General features: G+C 43.0%; 1 protein-coding gene across 3 annotated transcripts in view; it reads left to right on the top strand.

Annotated features, from left to right (window-relative positions):
• MAP3K13 (mitogen-activated protein kinase kinase kinase 13) overlaps positions 1–21,015 on the top strand; it is a 224,195-nt gene that overhangs the window by 172,229 nt on the left and 30,951 nt on the right. For all 3 annotated transcript variants that reach the window (XM_033946741.1, XM_033946742.1, XM_033946740.1), the window contains exons 8-10: positions 14,054–14,163; positions 15,659–15,775; positions 17,825–17,962. In XM_033946741.1, coding sequence (XP_033802632.1) covers positions 14,054–14,163; positions 15,659–15,775; positions 17,825–17,962 — 365 coding nt within the window. The remainder of the gene's footprint in view (positions 1–14,053; positions 14,164–15,658; positions 15,776–17,824; positions 17,963–21,015) is intronic.

The raw sequence follows: 21,015 nt of genomic DNA, 5'->3' as shown, positions 1-21,015 counted from the left end.
CTTTCAGCCCGAGCCCCCTTTTCTCACCAGCAGCATTTCCCTCCCCACTCCACTTTCCTGTCCAGCAGCACCTCTTCCATGCTCCCCCTGTCCCTCTTCCCTGCTCTGGCCAAAACACTTCAACACCAGAACCTGCACCAATTCAAACGCAACTCTCTCCCTGGCCACTGCACTGAATCTTTGGGCAGGCTGCCCGTCCCCAGCCCTTTAACCTGATGGAACCTCACACACTCACACCTGGTCCACCATCCTCACAGCTCTATCCTCCCTCCGCGTGGGTCTGTTTGTACATTATTTTGTCGCGTTTTGTTGAGCAGCTAAGGAGGAAGCGTTGAAGTGGCCAGTGTGCAGCTGCCTATTTCAGGAGTCGGTCATCCTGCCCTGCTCACACAATGTCTGCCTTCCATGCGCCCGCACCATCGCATTGCAGACCCCAGATGCCCGGCCAAAGTTCATTTTTTAGTTCAAAGCCGCCGCTGCGTCTCCTCTCTCGATCCCCGCCAGAATCGGAAGTCTTCTCTGACACTGGTGAGGTTCGATAGAGGAGCTGTGGCGGCGGCTTTGAACTAAAAAATGAACTTTGTCTGGCCGGAGCCGGCAAGCCCGCATGCGCACTCTGCCGGCCACGGAACTACAGATCAGGCAACACGGCGGTGAGAGTGCGCATGCGTGCTTAGCATTTTATTATAAGAGATTAGTGTGTGAGCCCTCGCTGCCCACAAAATAGATATCATTAAGGGCTCACGTGCTAATGGCCAAGCACTAATGGGAAAACTAGCGCATGGACATTAATGCTGGAAATAGAAAAAATGGCCATTTTACCCACGAGGTTAGTGCACAGGAATGACACGCATGAGTTTGTGCTAAGGCCACTTTGTACTGCAGCTTAGTAAAAGGACACCTAAATCTGCTGGCTAGCCCATTGTTGATATTCAGTGGCACTAAACTAGATGGTGCCTGCATGAAATAAGGAGTATCTCCAGGGATGTGTTTTTTTTTCCCAGCAGCTTTCAAAGTGAAAGCATGTACAGACCTTCACTTTGAAAATTGATGTAGTCTGCACTGCAGATCAGAAGCACTCAGGGTCTGGGCAGCTAAGAAGACAGCAGGAAAAAAATCCTATATTGTGTGCTCATCAAATTATCTAGTTCTCTCTTAAACATGACTACTCATCAGTAGATCTATAATCTGATAATCTTAAAAGTAGAATAGTTATAATCAAATTACATTTCTTTTTCCATAGCTTCAGATTGTCCTTTCTCTCTATTTCCGAATAAACATGCTTTCTGGCCTATTTATTTATTGATCTTTCCATTATTTATAGACAATATATATCGCCTCTTAGCTTCCTCCCCTTCAACTTCACTTTATTTTTGCCTAGCAGGTTTTTCCTGTTTCACTGAGCTTCTAGCTCAATTAAGTCTATAGACAATTTCAGAACTGTTCAAAATGACTTGCAGGGTTTTATTTCACTTTTACAATTTTTTTGACCCAACAAATTCCCAGAAGTATAGAAAATGAAAGCAGATATAGATCATGTAGCCTATCCGTATGAAATGCTACACTCTATAATCCATTCTTCCTTTAAAAATTTTCTATGCTTGTGCCATGCTTTCTGAAATTCTGATTAGAGAATGACCTGGGGACAAAGTTTCCAGCTCGTGTCAAATTTTGGTTTCAGAGCTTTTCAGTAATTGTAGGATTCAGCTTTTCAGTAATTGTACAATTAAGACCAGTCCTTCCACATTGAAAAAAATCTTCAGCAACACATGATAATCATAAGAACATAAGAAGTTGCCTCCGCTGAGGCAGACCAGAGGTCCATCTCGCCCAGCGGTCCGCTCCCGCGGCGGCCCATAAGGCCCTTTTGCCTGAGCAGTGGTCCCTGACTAGCTTTATAACCTATCTCTACTCCTATTCCTGTAATTTACCTCTACTCCTATCCCTATAACCCATCTCTACACTTATCTATACCCCTCAATCTCTTTGTCCTCTAGGAACCTATCCAAGCCTTCCTTGAAGCCCTGTACAGTGCTCCTATCTACCACAGCCTCTGGAAGCACATTCCATGTATTCACCACCCTCTGGGTGAAAAAGAATTTCCTAGCGTTTTTCAGTAGGATGTTAGGCCTAATCTAACACGTGGTAATAATAAAACATAAAAAAAATAATACAACTGAGAGGCAAAGCCTGTACCTTCTACCCCTTGGTATAGAATGGACTCAACTGGTCAGCTTATAGAGGGTAAATTAATATTTTGTGTCACAGACAATTGGTCAAGATACAGTTTACAGAGGTGGTCAATATATCGAGGTCAGTCTTCCATTGAGTACATGTGGTGCATGTCCGGTCTATGAAAATTAGGTCAACTTAAAGAGATGGTCAATTAGGAGAGGTGGTCAGCTATGGAAAAGGTATTAATATACAAACAAAACCTCTTCCAGAGACTTAGGGGTGGTAGAACTAGAGGTTTATATAGAATCCTGAAATGAAGGAAAAGGATCTCAGAAATCCACGCCAAAAGATCATATAATCTCATATAGGCTACAGTGTGGAGGGTGTTTTCTTTCAAAGATCCAAAAACCTTCAAATTTATATAAAGTCAAACCTCGGTTTACGAGTACCGTGGTTTGCGAGTGTTTTGCAAAACGAGCAAAACATTCCCGCAAATCGTGCCTCGCAAACCGAGCGTTGACTCGATTTGCGAGTGCCCCCCCCTTGGGAACGGCATCCCCCCACTGCTCGCGTCCCCCCCCTGCGATCCGGCATCTCCCGCTGAGCGTCCAAACACCATCCCTTACCCCGATTTGGCACCAGCACCAGCACCAACGCACAGGACATGCCGGTGCCCGAAGATCCTCCCTCTTGGCTGGGCTGGGTCTTGAGCATCTGCGCATGCTCAAGGCCTTCTGGTCTCGCTCTCTCCGGATTCATTTATTTATATATTTATTCAATTTTCTATACCATTCTCCCAAGGGAGCTCAGAACAGTTTACATGTCTCCAGTGGTCATCTGGCCCTTATTTGTTTATAAACCAGGTCTAGTCCCAAACATCTAAACGGTGTCCTGGACGTTTTGCTAAATGTTTGATTATCGCTGTAAAATGTCCAAGTCCTTAGGCAGCCCTAGTCCCACCCAATACACACCTCTATCATGCCCTATTGAGTTTTAGATGCACTGTTGAAGAAAAGCCTAGAAAAACATCTAGAAAGTAGGTTTTGAAAATGGCGATCCAAACATCCAAATGCCATTTTATGCCATTTTTTATAAATGTCTTTGTGTTTTGAAAATGAGCCCTTTTGTGTCCCGCAAAAGACTTAGAGGATTCACCAAATCCAGCATAGGGGAGCTAAGGCCAATGCCAGACAGGCTTCTGTCTGTGTCCTGCAAATGGTGACAGATGAAGTTTGGCAACTGTAGTGTTGTAGATCACTTTGTTGTCATGTACTGCAAGTGAGGGTGCTGTGCGGCTTAGGGGGAGGGGTAGACCTCTTGCCTGGTAAGTTTAATATTGTCAGCAATACAACTACATATTATCCCTATCATGTATGACTGACTATATGGTTGGCAAAGGGGAGACTTGACAACCAGTTTTTAAGTATGGGTGACTGGGGCCTGCGCAGAATAGTGGATGCGACTCTGGCCACCTTGTTGAACAGACTGGATGGACTGTGTGGCTCATTTTCAAAAGTGAAAACATCAAAAAAATGGCACAAACGGAAACTTGGACATTTTAATCACCAAAACGTCCAAGTACGATTTTCGAAACCAATTTGTAGATGTATTGCAGGGCATTCACCCTCCAGGATGTCTTGTAAGGATCTAAGCATATTATTTTATTAACATGAATGGGGATAGCAGGATAACAGATTTACCCCCTCCTTTACTAACGCGTAGTGTGGGTTTTAGCGCCGGCAGTGGCAGTAACTGCGCCAACACTCATAGGAATTCTATGTGCGTCGGAGCAGTTACTGCCACTGCCGGCACTAAAACCCGCGCTATGCGTAAGTAAAGAAGGAGGGTTAGTGAAACAATGACTGACTTAAAATGGAAGACAGAAGGACATTTTTTCTCTCTCTCTCTGAAATGGCTGACATGCCTGATTTCATAATTAGGTTGTTTTTCAGATCAGCAGAAGGCCTTTGCTGGGCTGACTGATAAATTGGCAGATACCATGTGTTTGAGTTGGACTCAAATATGATGACATGTAGAATATCCAGAGGGCTGAAGAGAAAAGATAAGATTATCTGTGAAATGTCCTGACCGATGAGAGGGGCAAGATGACCTGGAACAGCAAGGGGTTCTAGGGACAGAGGAGTTGACATAATCACGTATGCACCAATCGAAAGCTAAGGTGTAGGGGTGTAACACAAGCTGATTAATGAAGACTGGCTGGTATTGTGTGTTCTGTCTCCCCTCCTTGGAGAAGCTGTGCAAAGATGACATGTGCCCTAGAAGCCACATATGCATGAGTTTGGGATTTTCCATCTCATCACATGGTCTAAAATTTATGGATAAAAGACTATTCAGAGAGGAAGAGAGTAGGCTGCTCAAATGGGCCTGTTCCTGTTTTGGTCCCCATCCTGCACTAGGACCATGAGTTGTTTCACAGAGAGAGAATCAAGAATTGGGTAATATTTAGTTTCCTTTAATATACTTTAGAGATTCTAGTTGTTATAGAGAAACTAGTTTAGTTAGATATACACAGAATAAGAGGTGTTATCTTAAAAGAGTTTCACTGTAATTACATGCTGTAATATATTTGTGAAACCTCCAGTTGTACATTAACTCAAAGCTTTTTCAAGACTTCCAGGGCGTCATTTAGACGTTCAGAATTTAGACCTGCTTTAAAAGTGAATAAGGGCCAAAACAGTACCCAAACTGACCACTGGAGAGATGAAAGTATGGTTTCCACACTCTCCCAGAGATCACTGACCTCTTCCCACCCCCAAAGTTGTAAATGAAACAGTACATATATGTGTCTCTAGAACAGCAGCACCTGGTATGGGAAAACCTAGTAGAGCAGCACTCAGGTGTCTTAAGTAGCTTGATAGGTGGGCCAGTGAACAATAGAGAGGAGGACACAGGCCCTTAAGCCACTCTAACCATTATATTTATGGTGGAAAGTGTGAATCCACCAAAACCTACTGTACTGTCATATAGGAGACACCTGCAACCATAAGGGCTATTGGGGTTGTAGATGGGTGGGAATAGTAGGTTTTGAGGGAGTTTTGGAGGGTTCATTATACATTAAAAAGGGGTTCTGGTGAAATATGTACCTTGCAATCTTTATATGAAGTTCATAGCAGTGCCCCCTAAGGTGCCTCACTGCCCCATTGGGATGTCTGCGTGGCCAGTCCATTAAAATGCTTGTCCCTCCCACATCCAAATGGGCTTTGATTTTAACATTTTGAACATGGACGTTTTTGTATTTGAAAATGTCCCAAAAAAGTTAGATGTCTTACAGGCCAAGCCATCCAAACAGTTTATTTAAAAATATATATATATATATATTTTAAATAACATCTAGCAGTTTCAGATCAACCTACTTTATTATTTTGATATAAAAGCAGTCTCCAGGTTAAGAACTAGTTCCCTTTTTTTAAATCGTTCTTGACTTTGTATGTAACTCGGATCCTGTACAGTATACAATCTATAAAAACATTAAACATTAAAGAAATAGTCCTTAAAATATAGTACTGTAGTTTAAATAAAAAGAAAAGATAGGAGGTTTACACTTACTTTCATTCTTCATTCGTTTCACTTTTCCCTCTCCACCACCACATCCAACATCTCTCCCTCTTATCTTCCTCTTACCCATGCATCTGTACCTCATGCCTCTCCCACCACCATGTCCAAAATTTATCTCTCCTTTCCTATGGCCAACAATTCTCCTCTTTCTTCATTTCCCCAAGTGTACCATCTCTCTTTCCCTCTCACTCAGACACCCATGCCCAACAATTTCCCCTTTCTATTCCCCCCTCCTCAGCATCTCTTTCCCTCACTCCTTCCATTCTTCCATCCTATGTCCCATTCCTCCCTCTATTCTGTGTCCCAAGTTCATGCTCCCTCCCTCCTTCCTTCCTTCTATCCTTTATCCAAAGTTTGTACTCCCTCCCTTCTTTCTGTGTCCCAACGTCTGTGTCTGCTTCTCCCTTCCTGTGCCAATGCACCCCTCTTCTTCTCTTCCTTTCCCAATGCACCCTCTTCCTCCATTTTGTGTCCCAGTGCACCCTCATAGTCCTTCCCTCCCTCTGTTCTATGTCCTAAATTCATGCCTCCCTCTCTCCCACAGGTGTTTACCTCTTCTGGCTGGCTCCCTCCTCCCAGCTGCACATGTCTTCACTAGCCTTCCAGATCAGCTGCGTGCTGCATGTAGGAACTGCGGCCATGGCTTTTTGAAGACAAGTGCAGCTGGGAGGAGGGAGCCAGCCAGAGGAGGTAAACACCCATGGGAGGGAGGCACAAATTTGGTACATAGCACAAAGGGAGGGAAAGACGAAAAGGGGCACGTTGGCACAGGAAGTGAGAAGCAGACCCTGGTTTGTAAATATGAGTCCGATATAAATCGGACGTTCTTAATCCAAGGACTGATTGTGCTTTGTACTCTGGTATCACACCAAGCCATTAATTATCTTCTTTTCACTAAGCCTTTTAGCTGCCGGTTGCTGTATTTAGAGCTATACATTCTAAATTTGCGGTCTTCTTTTTTAGGCTTCTGTTATTTACATACAGACAATTCAAAGGATGTTTTTATTTGAATTTTCAAGTTGCTTAGGAGTTGATAGAGATAATTTGGAATCATTTATCATGGTATCTTGGTCTGCATCAACCTTTATGATGACGTCTCTATCAGAATATTTTAGCTTCCCCATTTTGCCAGTATCCTTTGCAGATACTTCAGTCTGAACCATATGCTCCTGTACAGTTGTCAGTTTTCTGCCATAATTTAGTTTAAAAGTTATTATGTCTCTAGTTTTAATATTAATGCCAGTAGCAAGGTATTGGTTTAGAACCTATCCCAGTGTCTCTCAAACTGAGTGCCATGGCACAGTGGTGTTCCCTGAAGAGATTCTGGGTGTGCTATAAGAGATTCCAGAATTTTACTTAAGAACATAAGAATTGCTGCTGCTGGGTCAGACCCAGTGGTCCATCGTGCCCAGCAGTCCACTCCCGCGGCGGCCCTTAGGTCAAAGACTAATGCCCTAATTGAGTCTAGCCTTACCTGTGTATGTTCTGTGTATGTTCTCCCAAGTCTCAGCAGGAACTTGTCTAACTTTATCTTGAATTCCCTAGAGGGTGTTTTCCCCTATAACAGCCTCCGGAAGAGCGTTCCAGATTTCTATCACTCTGGATGAAGAACTTCCTTATGTTTGTACGGACTATATCCCCTTTTAACTTTAGAGAGTACCCTCTCGTTCTCTCTACCTTGGAGAGGGTGAACAACATGTCTTTATCTACTTAATCTATTCCCTTCATTATCTTGAATATTTCGATCATGTCCCCTCTCAGTCTCCTCTTTTCAAGGGAGAAGGAGCCCAGTTTCTCTAATCTCTCACTGTATGGCAAATTCTCCAGCCCCTTAACCATTTTAGTCGCTCTTCTCTGGACCCTTTTGAGTAGTACTATGTCCTTCTTCATGTATGGTGACCAGTGCTGGAGCAGTATTCCAGGTGGGGGCATACCATGGCCCAGAACAGCGGCATGATAACTTTCTCCAATGTGTTTGTGATCACCTTCTTAATCATTCCTAGCATTCTGTTTGCCCTTTTTGCCGCCACCTGCATTGCGCGGACGGCTTCATTGGCTTGTCTACCAGTACTCCCAGTCTCTTTCCTGGGGGGGGTCTATCTGAGTACTACACCAGACATCATGTATTCGTGTATAAGATTTTTGTTGCCAACATGCATTACTTTACACTTAGCCACGTTAAACCTCATTTGCCATGTCACATGCCATTCCTCGAGCGTGTTTATGTCATGTTGCAGTTCTTCGCAATCCTTCTGTGTCTTCACTACTTTGAATAACTTTGTATCGCCTGCAAATTTAATCACCTCGCTTGTCGTACCAATTTCCAGGTTGTAAAATTTCCCTTCATAAGTATACACTAGAATAGATAACATGTATGTCACATATGCAAGAATTTGCCAATGTCATTCTTTGACGTGATTGGTCCTTGAAAACTAATGGCAATTTTATTTTTATGTGGTAGTTATACTAACTTAAAGCAACAAAGCAATCTAGGCTTTGTTACCATTTGTATCTTCTTATCTTTGCAAACTTGGATTTTCAGATCTGACAGAAATTAAATCGAAAATGAGAATGGTTGCAGATGGTGGATAATGAATTGCTTGTCGACTATTGAGCCATGTTTTGAGTTAATTTGCACTCAAAAACAAGCACAACCATCACATTGATTAGCAATTCTATTCTATCTACTTTAGCCTCACCGTTGTTGCAATTACCCACACATAGCTTAAAGAACTTTAAATAACACTCAAATTTAATTTTTTTTTGGTTTTGCAATTTTATAATTTCAATTATAATGTGCTGCAAAAAACATTACGTTACATTGCATTACATTACATCAACCAAGGTCCTCAACTTTAAGGGCACAAACTTTGAAAGCATGGGAGATTTCGTCCATCGGGCACTGCAAAACCATGCCGAAACAGATAATGTAGAGGTAATGTGGTCAACTCTGAAATCAACCTTACACGAAGCAATCAACCGCTACATCAAATCAGTAAGTAAACGGCGAAGAAACAATAGACCACAGTGGTTCTCTGCGGAGATCTCAGACCTCATAAAAAAGAAGAAAAGAGCGTTCATCCTCTACAAACAATCAGGAAAGCGAGAATCCAAGGAAGACTATCTGGGAAAGTCAAAAGCGGTCAAAACGGCAGTCAGGGAGGCCAAACTCCAAATGGAGGAGAACCTTGCGAAGAACATCAAGAAGGGCGATAAATCCTTCTTCCGGTATATTAGTGACAGAAAAATAAACACAGATGGAATAGTACGCCTTAGGAAACCCGACGGGAACTATGTAGAATCGGACTCCGACAAAGCCAAACTTTTAAATGAATACTTCTGCTCGATCTTCACTTGCGAGGCGCCGGGATCCGGCCCTCAGCTGCCGATGAGGGAAAACTCGGAAGACCCGTTTCGAAATTTCGAGTTTACACCCAGCAGTGTCTACGAGGAGCTATCAAGGTGAACAAAGCTAGGGACCGGACAAACTACACCTCAGGGTGTTGAGTGACGTCCTGGCGGAACCATTATCTGCGCTCTTCAATCTTTCCCTAAGTACAGGAAGAGTCCCGTTGGATTGGAAAATGGCTAACATCATTCCACTCCACAAAAAGGGGTGCAGGACGGAGGCTGAGAATTATAGACCGGTGAGTCTCACATCGATAGTGAGTAAACTTATGGAAACACTAATCAAATGCCAATTGGATACGATCCTGAACGAGGAGAATCTACGAGATCTCCATCAAAATGGTTTTACGAAGGGAAGGTCCTGCCAATCATATCTGATCAGCTTCTTTGACTGGGTAACAAGAAAGCTGGATATAGGGGAGTCCCTGGACGTCGTGTACTTGGACTTCAGCAAAGCGTTTGCTAGCGTCCCACACCGCAGGTTATTGAGCAAGATGGGTTCAATGGGACTGGGTGAAACATTAACCGCATGGGTTAGGGACTGGCTTAGAGGTAGACTTCAGAGGGTAGTGGTAAACGGTACCCTCTCCGATACGACGGAGGTGATCAGCGGAGTGCCGCAGGCTTGGTGAGGTGATCAGCGGAGTGCTGCAGGCTTGGTATTGGGCCCGATCCTATTTAACATCTTCATAAGAGACTTGGCTGAGGGACTTCGAGGTAAAATTACATTATTCGCCGATGATGCCAAACTATGCAACATACTAGGCAACCGCACAACAGATGAAAGCACAGTGCCCGACAAAAGCTCAATGCCCGACAGTATAACGCAGGATCTACTCCTGCTGGAGCATTGGTCAAAGACTTGGCAACTAAGTTTCAATGCCAAAAAATGCAAGGTCATGCAATTTGGCGGCAAAAATCCATGCAGGACTTACACCCTAAATGGTGAGATCCTAGCAAGGACTGTAGCAGAACATGACTTGGGGGTGATCATTAGTGAAGACATGAAGACTGCCAATCAAGTGGAGAAAGCTTCATCTAGGGCTAGACAAACCATGGGCTGTATCCGTAGAAGTTTCGTCAGCCGTAAGCCCGAGGTCATAATGCCGTTGTACAGATCCAAGGTAAGACACCATCTGGAATACTGTGTACAATTCTGGAGGCCGCATTATCAAAAAGATGTGCGGAGAGTTGAGTCGGTTCAGGGAATGGCCACCAGGATGGTCTCAGGTCTCAAGGATCTCCCTTATGAGGAAAGACTGGGTAAGTTGCAGCTGTACTCACTCGAGGAACGCAGAGAGAGGGGAGACATGATCGAGACGTTCAAATATGTCACAGGCTGTATTGAGGTGGAAGAGGATCTCTTTTTTCTTAAAGGACCCACGGCAACAAGAGGGCATCTGTTGAAAATCAGAGGTGGAAAATTTTATGGCGACACCAGAAAATATTTCTTCACTGAAAGGGTGGTTGATCGCTGGAATAATCTTCCACAACAGGTAATTGAGGCCAGCAGCGTGCCAGATTTTAAGAAAAGATGGGATTGGCATGTGGGATCTCTTCATGGAGGTAATTAGGAGGTGGGCCATTAGTGTGGCAGACTAGATGGGCCGTGGCCCTTTTCTGCCGTCATGTTCTATGTTTCGTTGTTCACCACGATATTCTAATCTACCAACTCTCCGAGATCGGCATCACCTCTACAGTCTTTGATTGGTTCTCAAAATTCCTCCGCTCCCGATCCTACATTGTCAACAGGAATGGCACCTCATCCTCCCCCTGGATACCAATCTGTGGAGTCCCGCAAGGATCACCTTTATCTCCTATCCTTTTCAACATTTATATGACCTCTCTAAGACTCCTCCATCTATCCCCCCTTGAAACAATATACACCTATGCTGATGACATCCTCGTCCTTCTCGAGACCGACTCGAACCTCACTAATCTCTCAGAGAACATATCCTCTTGTATCTTGAACCTCCAATCCTGGGCCCACACCGTCCAAATGAAATTGAATGAATCCAAGACTAAACTACTCTGGCTTGGCCCAAATTTAGCTCAGCTACCCACCTCAATCCCACTGCCCTCTGGCTCCACTCTGCAGCTCGAATTCTCCAGCAATGTCCTGGGCATCATCATTGACTCTACATTGTCCTTCAATGACCACCTCAACTCCCTGGTAAAAAAATGCTACTTCAGCCTACACATGCTGAGGAAAGTAAGATCCTGCTTCCACCAAAAACATTTTGCCGTTCTCGTCCAATCCATCATCCTCTCCAGACTGGACTACTGCAATTCTATCTTCATAAGCCTAACAAAGAAAAACCTTCACAGACTCCAACGGATCCAAAATGCCGCGGCCAAGCTTATCTTTGCAAAAAGTAAATTCGATCACATCTCACCGCTCCTTTCCAAGCTTCATTGGCTCCCTATAATTTCCAGAGTTCACTTCAAATGCATCTGCCTAACTTTCAAGATCCTCCACGGCATCCTTCCTCCTTTAATTCCACTTTCTTGGAATTCCTCAAATCTTAATACCACCAGATCTACCCAAAAATTGAAATTATCCTTCCCCTCATTAAAAGGCATTTCCCACCCAGGAAAACTGGGGACTTCCCTCTCCTTCAGATTCATCGAGCTCTGGAACAACCTTACCTCCCCTCTTCTAAACCTGAGTGCTCTTCAACCCTTCCGTAAACATCTGAAAACCTGGCTCTTCTCCAAAACCTAACACTCCTCCCTCTTCTGACATCCTAGCCCTCTAACATTCTTCTCCCCTCTGATCTTCATCTAGCCCTTCCTTGGAGTTCCTTTCTCATTACAATTCCTGTAAACCTTGCCGAGCTCCACAACTATTGAGATGGTGCGGTATACAAACCCAAGGTTTAGTTTAGTTTAGTTTAGCTCTATTTTTATGGAGATGATGTGGTAGACAAACTTAAGGTTTAGTTTAGTTTCTCTTTCTCTCTCTTTTTTCTGTCTCTCTTCGTCACTCTCTCTTTTTTTTCTCGCTTCCTCTCTTTTTTTCTCTCTATTCCTCACTCTCTTCCCCTCTCTCTTTTTTTCTCTCTCTCTCCTTTTTCTCTCTCTCTCTTCTTTTTTTCTCTCTTTCTCTTTCTCGTTCTCATTAAAAGGCGTCATGTATGCAGGTAAATTAGGGAAATCCCTTTTCTTCAAATTCACTGAGCTTTGGAACAACCTCCCTGCCCCGCTGCGGAACCTAGGCTCATTCCAATTATTCCGAAAGCATCTGAAAACCTAGCTTTTCTCCAAAATGTGAAGCTATCTATTTAAAATGTAAAGCTAGCTATCCTCTTCATAACCTCTAATTTCTTATTATGTCCTTCCCTCATTTATTGAATTACCTGTAAACCGTGTCGAGCTCTATCTTTATGGAGATGATGCGGTATACAAACTTAAGGTTTAGTTTAGTTTAGTTTCTATGTTTCTATCCTGCCAATACCTTTCAGTTCTAGGCAGTTTACAACAAAAGTTGGCGTGGGCATTTCCAGGGAGAATACATAGTTAATAGATGTAGTATGCGTCGAGATCTGTGGAGGGTTAATCAGGTTTAGTTAGATCATTTGACAAATTTCTTGAATAGAAAAGTTTTAAGTTCTTTCCTGAATGTTTTGTAGTTGGGCGTCATAGTCAGCAGATTGGAGAGGTGGCAGTTTAGCTTCGCTGTTCTGGTCATATATTTTTTTGCTTTGTATACCTTTGATTGGGGGGTGAGTAAAGTGTTCATGAGTTCTCCTTAGTCTGGATGTGTTTTTTCTGAGTAGGTGGTTGCTCAGATAGCTTGGTCTGTTTCCATTTAGGGCTTTGAATAGGGTGCAGTAGATTTTGTATTGTATGCGTGCTTGTACTGGGAGCCAGTGTGAATCTCGGAAGGCGGTGGTAATATGGTTACATTTTTTTCAGCAAGTAAATCAGTCTAAGAGCTGTATTTTGGACTGTTTGTAATTGTTTTAGCATGTTGGCTGGGCATAACAGGTATAGCATGTTACAGTAGTCCAGGAGTCCTAGGACTAGTGCTTGTAGCAAGAGTTTGAATTGTTCTTTGTTGAAGTATTTTCGGATTTGCCTTAGGTTGCGAATGCCTTCTGGATTGTTTTGCTGATTTGAAGTTGCATGGTGTAGCCTTTGTCTATCATTATTCCCAGCAGTTTTAGGTTGGGTTGCAAGGGGTATGTGATGGAGTCTATTTCTAGGTTTGTTATGGTTGAGGTTTTATTTTTTTCTGGAAGTAAGAAATTAGTTTTGTCTTAATTAAGATAATTTGTGATCTCTCGTCCATTTTGACACTGTTTCTAGTGCAATGTGTAGTTTGTTCGTTGTGTTAGGGTTGGTTTGGTCGAAGGAGGATGGTGATGTCATCTGAATAGCTATATGAAGTTATGCCTATTTCGTCTAAGCGTGTGCCAAGTGTGGCTATGTAAAGGTTGCTCCATTTAGTGTGCCGGAGCTAAAAAAAAGTTTGAGACACTGTCCTATCCTTTCAGAACAGGCTCCTCCTCCCCTCCAAATGTTGCCCAGTTCCTGATAAATTTAAAATCCTTTCTTTATAGCACTATCTTATCTACACACAGTAAGATTCAGAATTAGGTCTGCTCTGGACTCCTTTGTGGTATGAGGAACATTTCTGAGACCGCTAACCTGGAGGTTTTACATTTTAATTTCCTACCTAAAATCCTTAATTTGGCAGTGTATATCATTTTGAAGCTGTTTTTTAGAGCTGAAAATGTCAGTTCTTCTGATGTACCTTGGGCTACTTTCTCTGACCAAGAGGTAGAAAGAGGTGAGATGTTAATCATAACAGTGGTATTACCTTGCATATGCCTGTACCTGAAGGAACAATGATGTGGGAATCTCTTGAATTAATCTGTTCCTTTAATAGGCTGAATGGAGGGAAGAAGTGAAGAAGCACTTTGAGAAGATAAAGAGTGAAGGAACCTGCATTCATCGCTTAGATGAGGAGTTAATACGTCGTCGAAGAGAAGAGCTTAGGTATGTGAAAAGGATATCTCTTGACTTTAAATTTCAGTGGCTTCCTATGACTGGCCAGTTCTCCCTGGCCACAAATCTGACTGACTGATGGGTTTCCATATTTTTTAATCAGAAAAGGCTGGAGCAGTGATCAATAACGCTTTCTCCCCCCCCCCCCGCCTCCCCTAATGTGCAGCATCTTTCTTCCCCTCACCCATTCCCCTATGCAGCAGAACTCCGCTGACCCGATGTCATCAGTGATGTGGCAGAGGGAAGGCCATTCAGAGCACTGCTGCCGCTGCTGTTTTTGGAAACTCGGAGCGGAGGCATATCAGTCTCACAGTCGGAGGGTCGTTGGGGCCTGCTGCACAGGGAGATGGGAGGGAGGGATAGAAAATGCTGCACAAAGGGATGGGTGAGAGGGTCTGTGGGGTTCTGCTGCACAGGGGGATTAGAGGGAAGGATAGAAAGATGCTGCACAAGGGGGAGTGGTATGCTGCACATGGGGGGGGGGGGAAGAAAGGAAAGAGGAAGAATTGGGATGGAGAAGAGGAAGGGAGAGATGATTGTTATACACGAAAAAATAAGACATCCCCGAAAATAAGCTCTAGTGTGTTTGTTTTTTTTTACCCAAAATTAATATAAGACACTATCTTATTTTTGGGGAAACACGGTAGCTAGATCCCAAGTAGTAAAACAGATGTTAGGAAATTATCCAAGCCTTTTTTAAACTCCTCTAAGCTAACTGGTTTCACCACAATTTCTGGCAATGAATTCCAGAATTGAATTACATGCTATGTGAAGAAATGTTTTCTCCGGTTTGTTTTAAATCATTGTTTACATGCATTGATCATTTAGACATGTTAATTACTGACCAGCTTTCTAAAATGACCTTTATCGTATGCAGAATTTGACAGAATTGTAGAATATTGTGCACAGGATTCCCTCAGGAGTATTTCATTTCCAAACCAAAACAAGGTTATACGGTCATCTAGTTGTACAGTCAGAAACCATCCTGCTCTTCTTTTCTGTTTTAGCTCAAGGCAAGTTACATTTAGCTAGGGTAGGTAGAGCTTACAATAAGGGCCCCTTTTACAAAAGGACCAAAGTCCATAGGAATTGAATGGGCATCGGTGCATTTGGCACAGGAGAATCCCTACCACGGCTTTGTAAAAGGGGCCCTAAGTTTGTACCAGAGGCAATGGAGAGTTAAGTGACTTGCCCAAAATCACAAAGAGCCAAAGTAGGATTTGAACTAGGCTTCCCTGGTTCTCAGCCTGGTGCTTTAACCATTAGGCTTGGTACCATGGGAAGGGGAGGAAGGTGAAATTCCTCATTAGTATTTGTTTGTGGGTCTGAATTCGCTGCCATATCTGATCTTGCCTTTATAATTGACATGCACCAGAGCTCTTGCATCATGTTTGTGTTAAATAACTCACTCTGTGTTCTTAGCTTCCATTTCTCCAGTATCTTGTTTGCACGGCCTTTTGGGTTTTTTTTTTTTTGTTCTTACCAGACATGCACTGGATATCCGTGAGCACTATGAAAGAAAACTGGAGAGAGCCAATAACCTGTACATGGAGCTCAGTGCCATAATGCTGCAACTGGAGGTTCGAGAGAAAGAACTTATAAAGTAAGCGCATAGGCTTACATAGTATCATAGTAAATGAAGGCAGATAAAGACCTGAACAGTCCATCCAGTCTGCCCATAAATTATACCCATTAAAAATAAACATGATTAGATTAACTCTCTTCTTTACCTGTGTGAACTGCATGGCTGTTATCAAGGCCCCATCCAAAATGTAATATCTGTCACATTTGGAGCTTTTTATCATATTAGGGAACAAATTTAGGGGTTCTTCTATTAAAGTGTTCTGAATCTGGGCTCAGTGTGTGCTAACGTGAATTGTTTCCATGCACTAAGCTCAGAACTTTTTTGGGGCATTTTTTATTTTTTTGTAAGTGCTCCCATGTTAATGTGGGAGCACTTTCCACCTCCTTTGTAGGAGGCACTAAGACCTCCTAACTCAACATTAGCCAGTTAGTGTACAGTAATCTGAACACACTAGCTGGTTAATGCTTCCACGCCCATTCTCTACCCATGACATACCCTATCCAAAAATATTTGTAGAAAATTGTTAACGTGATTAGTGCATGGAAAAGGGGAAAACACTTTAATTCTTTAATTGGCAGATGATGAAAATAACTGTTGAAGGAGAGCACTAGTGCCAAGTTACAGGCATTTGGAGATGCAGATCTCCCATAAGAGCCATAGAAACTCTTGTTGCTTCTGGGCAACAATGCCAAATAAAGAGTTATGTGGTAGTCTTTCTTCCTGTATTAAACATGCATTAAGGACTTAACACAGTTTAGTAGAAGGGCCCCTAAATCTTTACTGTCCCTGATTAATTTCAAAGTGGAAGTGCTTCAGGTCCTAGTAGAGCAGTTCTACAAATGAGCCCAAAGAAGATCCTAATTATGGCTGCTTCTGTGAAAGTTTTTCAGTTTTCATTTTGCCTTTGACTAATACACAATGCTTTTAACACACTGCTGTTATCTGAAACTTACCTGCAGTATTGAAGAAGCGCCAGCTTGGATCAAACTAAGGATCCTTCTAACCCAGCTTCTCTTGTCCCCAACAGTGAGTGCTCTTGATCAATTGGAAGTACCCAACGGACCCTTTAGAACTGGGGTTCTCAACCAAGTCTTTGGGATATGCCAAGCCATTTTGATTTCCACTATATCCACAGTGACTATGCATGAACTAAATCTGTACATTTTCTCTTATGTATGCAAATCTATTTCATTCATATTTGTTGTATATATCCTGAAAACGTGACCAGCTTGGTGTGTCCTGAGAATCGGGTAATCCATTCCTTGTCAATTACTCCAAGAAGTAAGAGATGACAATTGCCCAAGTTACTTTGGCTAATAATTATGGACCTGTCCTCCAAAACTTGTGCATACTTTTTTAAACTCAGCTATAATACTAGCTTTGATCACATCCTTTGGCAAATAGTCTTGGCATCATCATTTGAAAGGCATTAACAAATGGAAAAAATGCCCAATAGCCATAAGTATGATCACATCTGGGAGAACAGGATTTAAACCACATTAGGTCTTCATTAGAGGAACAAGGCAATGTAGTCTAAGAATGGAACAGAGAATGCAAACTGTGAATGTGATTGTTAAACTTCATTGTATTGTTTCATGATATTCCTAAGTCTACTGGGACACTAGGGCTATAAATGGCGCCTAGAAAACTTAGGTGCTGATAATGTAGGCCAGGGTTTTACTGGCTTACATTGCAGGCACCTAAATTCTGTAGAGAATCATGTCGAGCAGCACCTATGTCTGTCTCTGCCCCAAATCACACCCACTTAGGCGTTAGGTGCCTACGTTTTTTTAAAAATCAGATAAAAAACACCTGTCGGCCAATTAATTTTTTTTTCAATTATGTGCTTGTTAAAGCTCATAATTGAAACAAGGTCATTTTGGCAATTAAGTTAGGCACCTAAATCACTGATTTAAGCATCTAACTGTGGGCGCCTCTTATAGAATCTGGCCCTGAGTCTAAAATCAGATACCAGAATAAATTTACAAGGAGACTTGGTAAAATTGATACTGTTTGATCCAAATGCATTTCCAAGACTTTTTGCTTAGTGTTCGGGTTTTGTTTTAGACGTGAACAAGCCGTAGAGAAGAAATATCCAGGAACATACAAGAGGCACCCAGTGAGACAAATTGTGCACCCAAATGCAGTAGAGAAACTAATTAAGAAGAAAGGTGGGACACATAAGCCTGGAGTTCAGGCAAAAAGGTGAGACATTCCTCTGATTATAGCACTTATGGAAGCTAAAGAGCTCCAACATCTTTTCCTCAAGATTTTTCACTTCTTCATTAATGCCATACCATGGCCAAGCGTATTTACTTGTTTAATGAATTACAGGCAGATTGATTTCCATAGTAGCTCAGTACAAGTCTTATTATATCTAAAGCCTAAGATGACAACTGTGACAATGGTGGTAATTTTAGAAGGTTTATTTAAAAAAAAAAAAAAAATTATAAATGTAAATCAGCATGCATGTATAAGTAGTGATTTTAGAAGAAGGCCTATTAATAGGTCTCTGAAAGTGATATGCACAGATTTGAAGGGGGTATGTTCTTGTCATAGTTTAGCGGCATCAACAAACTTGATCAAGGTAAGCAAATAACATAATAATATGGGAGCATTTCTATAATTTGGTGCTTCTGGTTAGGCTAACTGATGCTGTGAGCTGTGTCAACTCTATAGTGGCATCTGTACGTCAAGATGTGCATTATAGAATACTAGCGTAAAACTGAATTGGTGTGCTTACATTTAGAAACATAGAACTATGATGGCAAATAAGGGCCAAATGGCCCATCCAGTCTGCCCATCCGCAGCATCCACTATCTCCTCCTCTCCCTAAGAGATCCCACAAGCCTGTCCCACACTTTCTTGAATTTGAAATCAAGGCACAGTCTTTGTCTCCATTACCTCTATCGGGAGACTATTCCATGCATCTACCACCCTTTCTGTAAAAAAGTATTTCCATAGATTACTCCTGAGCCTCTTAACTTCATCCTATACCCCATAGGTGTTGGAACGGGGGAGGCCACAGGGGCTGTGACCTCCCCCAAAATTGCCAATTTTATGTGCCACTTTTATCCCTGGTGGTCCGGAAGTGCAGCGGGCAGGAGCGCGAATTTGCGGGAGCCAATCAAAGAAACCGCTGGACGCCAAGCATGAGCGCCAAAGCGTGCTCCTGCTCATTGTTGCTCAGTGGCAGAAGAAACCAGCCGCGACCGACTGGGTGAGCAGCGGGCAGAAATGCGGAAAGCTCGCTCCTGCCCGCTGCACCTCAGGACCACCAGGCCAGAGGAGGTAGGAGGACGGGAGGGAGTGGATAGGTGCAGAGTGTGACAGGGGGATGAATGCAGAGTCTGATGAGAGAAGGGAGGGGAGGGGGCTGGGAGCAGAGTCTGACGGGAGGAAGGAAGGGGGCTGGGAACAGAGTCTGACAGGGGGGTAGCTGGGTACAGAGTCTAGCAGGGGGGTGGATGGGTGCAGAGTCTGACAGGGAGGGGGTAGCTGGGTGCACAGTCTGACAGGGAGAGGCTGGGTGCAGGGGGTAGGGAGTTGGGAAGGCAGGGAGGACAGATGCTCAGGAGGTTGGGAAAGACAAATACTGTATGTTCTGGGAGAGGGTTGGGAAGAACAAATGCACGGGATGGGTGGGGGGTTAGGAAAGGAGGAAAAGAAAGATGCTGCACAGGTGGAGTAGTGGTAAGGGAGAGAAAGAAATGCTGCCAGTGGGGGAGGGAAAAGGAACTGAGAATTGTGGACATGGTGTGTGGCGTGAGAGGGAAAGAGAGATGATGCATATGGGGAAAGGAAGAAAGAGGGAGAATTGGTGGACATGATAGTAGTGGAGAGGAGGGAGGAGAGATGATCCAAAGAAGGGAGAGATGTCAGACCACTGCAATGGGAAGGAAAGAGAGAGATGCCAGACCATCGAATGGAAGGGAAGGAGGGGACAGAGAGATGTCAGACCGCAGAAAGGAGAGGAAAGAGATGTTAGACCTCGGGAAGAGGGAGGGAAGGAGAGAGAGATGCCAGACCATGGGAGAGGAGAGAGATGCCAGACCATGTGAGGGGGGGGAAGGGGAAGACAGATGTCTGACTATGGGAGCGGGTTGAGATGGTGCATAAGGATGGAGGGGAAGGGGAGACAGAGGGAGGAGATGGTACACAGCAATGGGTGCGACAGGGAAGATATAAGAAGAAATGCACATTATGGATAGGTGGGAATAAGGGAGAAGAAAGATGGAGGAGATGGACACATGGATAGATGGGAAGGGAAGGCATGGAAAAGTAGATTTTGAGAAGAAAGCAGAAAAATGGAAGAAAGTTGAATTTTAAAAGTTAATGCTAAAGATGGATGTATGGCAGAAAGTGAAGGAGAGAAAAACAGTAAATGGATAAGGTGGTCCTGGATACACAGTTAAGAGCACAGACAGAAGGAAGTGCAGCCAGAGACTGGGAAAGATGGTTTGAAAACCAAAATCACCAGGCAACAAAGGTAGGGGAAATTATTTTATTTTCAATGTAGTGATTGAATTGTGTCCATTATGAGAAATTACATCTGCTATCTATATTTTGCACTGTTCAGGAAGAAATGCATTTGTTTCTATTTCTCTGGAAGTGTACTGCATGCAGAGTCTTGCATCTTAGAGTTTTGTTTGTATATATTAGTACTTTTAGTTTGTGGTCCTGTATTTGCATAGGGGTTATCGGCAGGTATAACCAAGGCCAGGTGTTCTGGTAGGAATGAATGTTGAGAAACATGTATGCTTTGCTTAGTTTAATTTTGTGGTTAACCATTATGTATTGTTAATAAGTTTATATTGTGTGTATATATGAAAATTGAATGGAAAAAAATGGTATTACGGGGGCGGAGTCTGGGGCGGAGCTTGCGGGCTCCCCCACCAAAAAAAAAAGTGTTCCACTGATTATGCTATATCCTCTTATTCCAGAGCTTCATTTCAAATGAAAGATATTTGCCTCATGCACATGTATGCCACATAGGAATTTAAACATCTCTATCATATCTCCCCTCTCCCGCCTTTCCTCCAAATTATGCAGGCGTAAATGGGTGCACCTAAGTATGCCATGCAATGCGCATAACTTATAGTATTCTAGAAGTTCCATGTGTTAATTGGAGACACTCTCATGTTCCTCCCATGCTCCACTCATGTGTAACCCCTTTGCTGTCGTGCACTAAGTTACTTATGCAACTACCTTATAGAATAGTGCATAGTGCACTTATAAATGTAAATACTAATTTTCTT

The sequence above is a fragment of the Geotrypetes seraphini genome, chromosome 5, assembly GCF_902459505.1.
Source record: "Geotrypetes seraphini chromosome 5, aGeoSer1.1, whole genome shotgun sequence".
Lineage (NCBI taxonomy): Eukaryota > Metazoa > Chordata > Amphibia > Gymnophiona > Dermophiidae > Geotrypetes > Geotrypetes seraphini.
The sequence above is the reverse complement of the archived record's forward strand: the minus strand, read 5'-3'. Positions and strand labels throughout refer to the sequence as shown.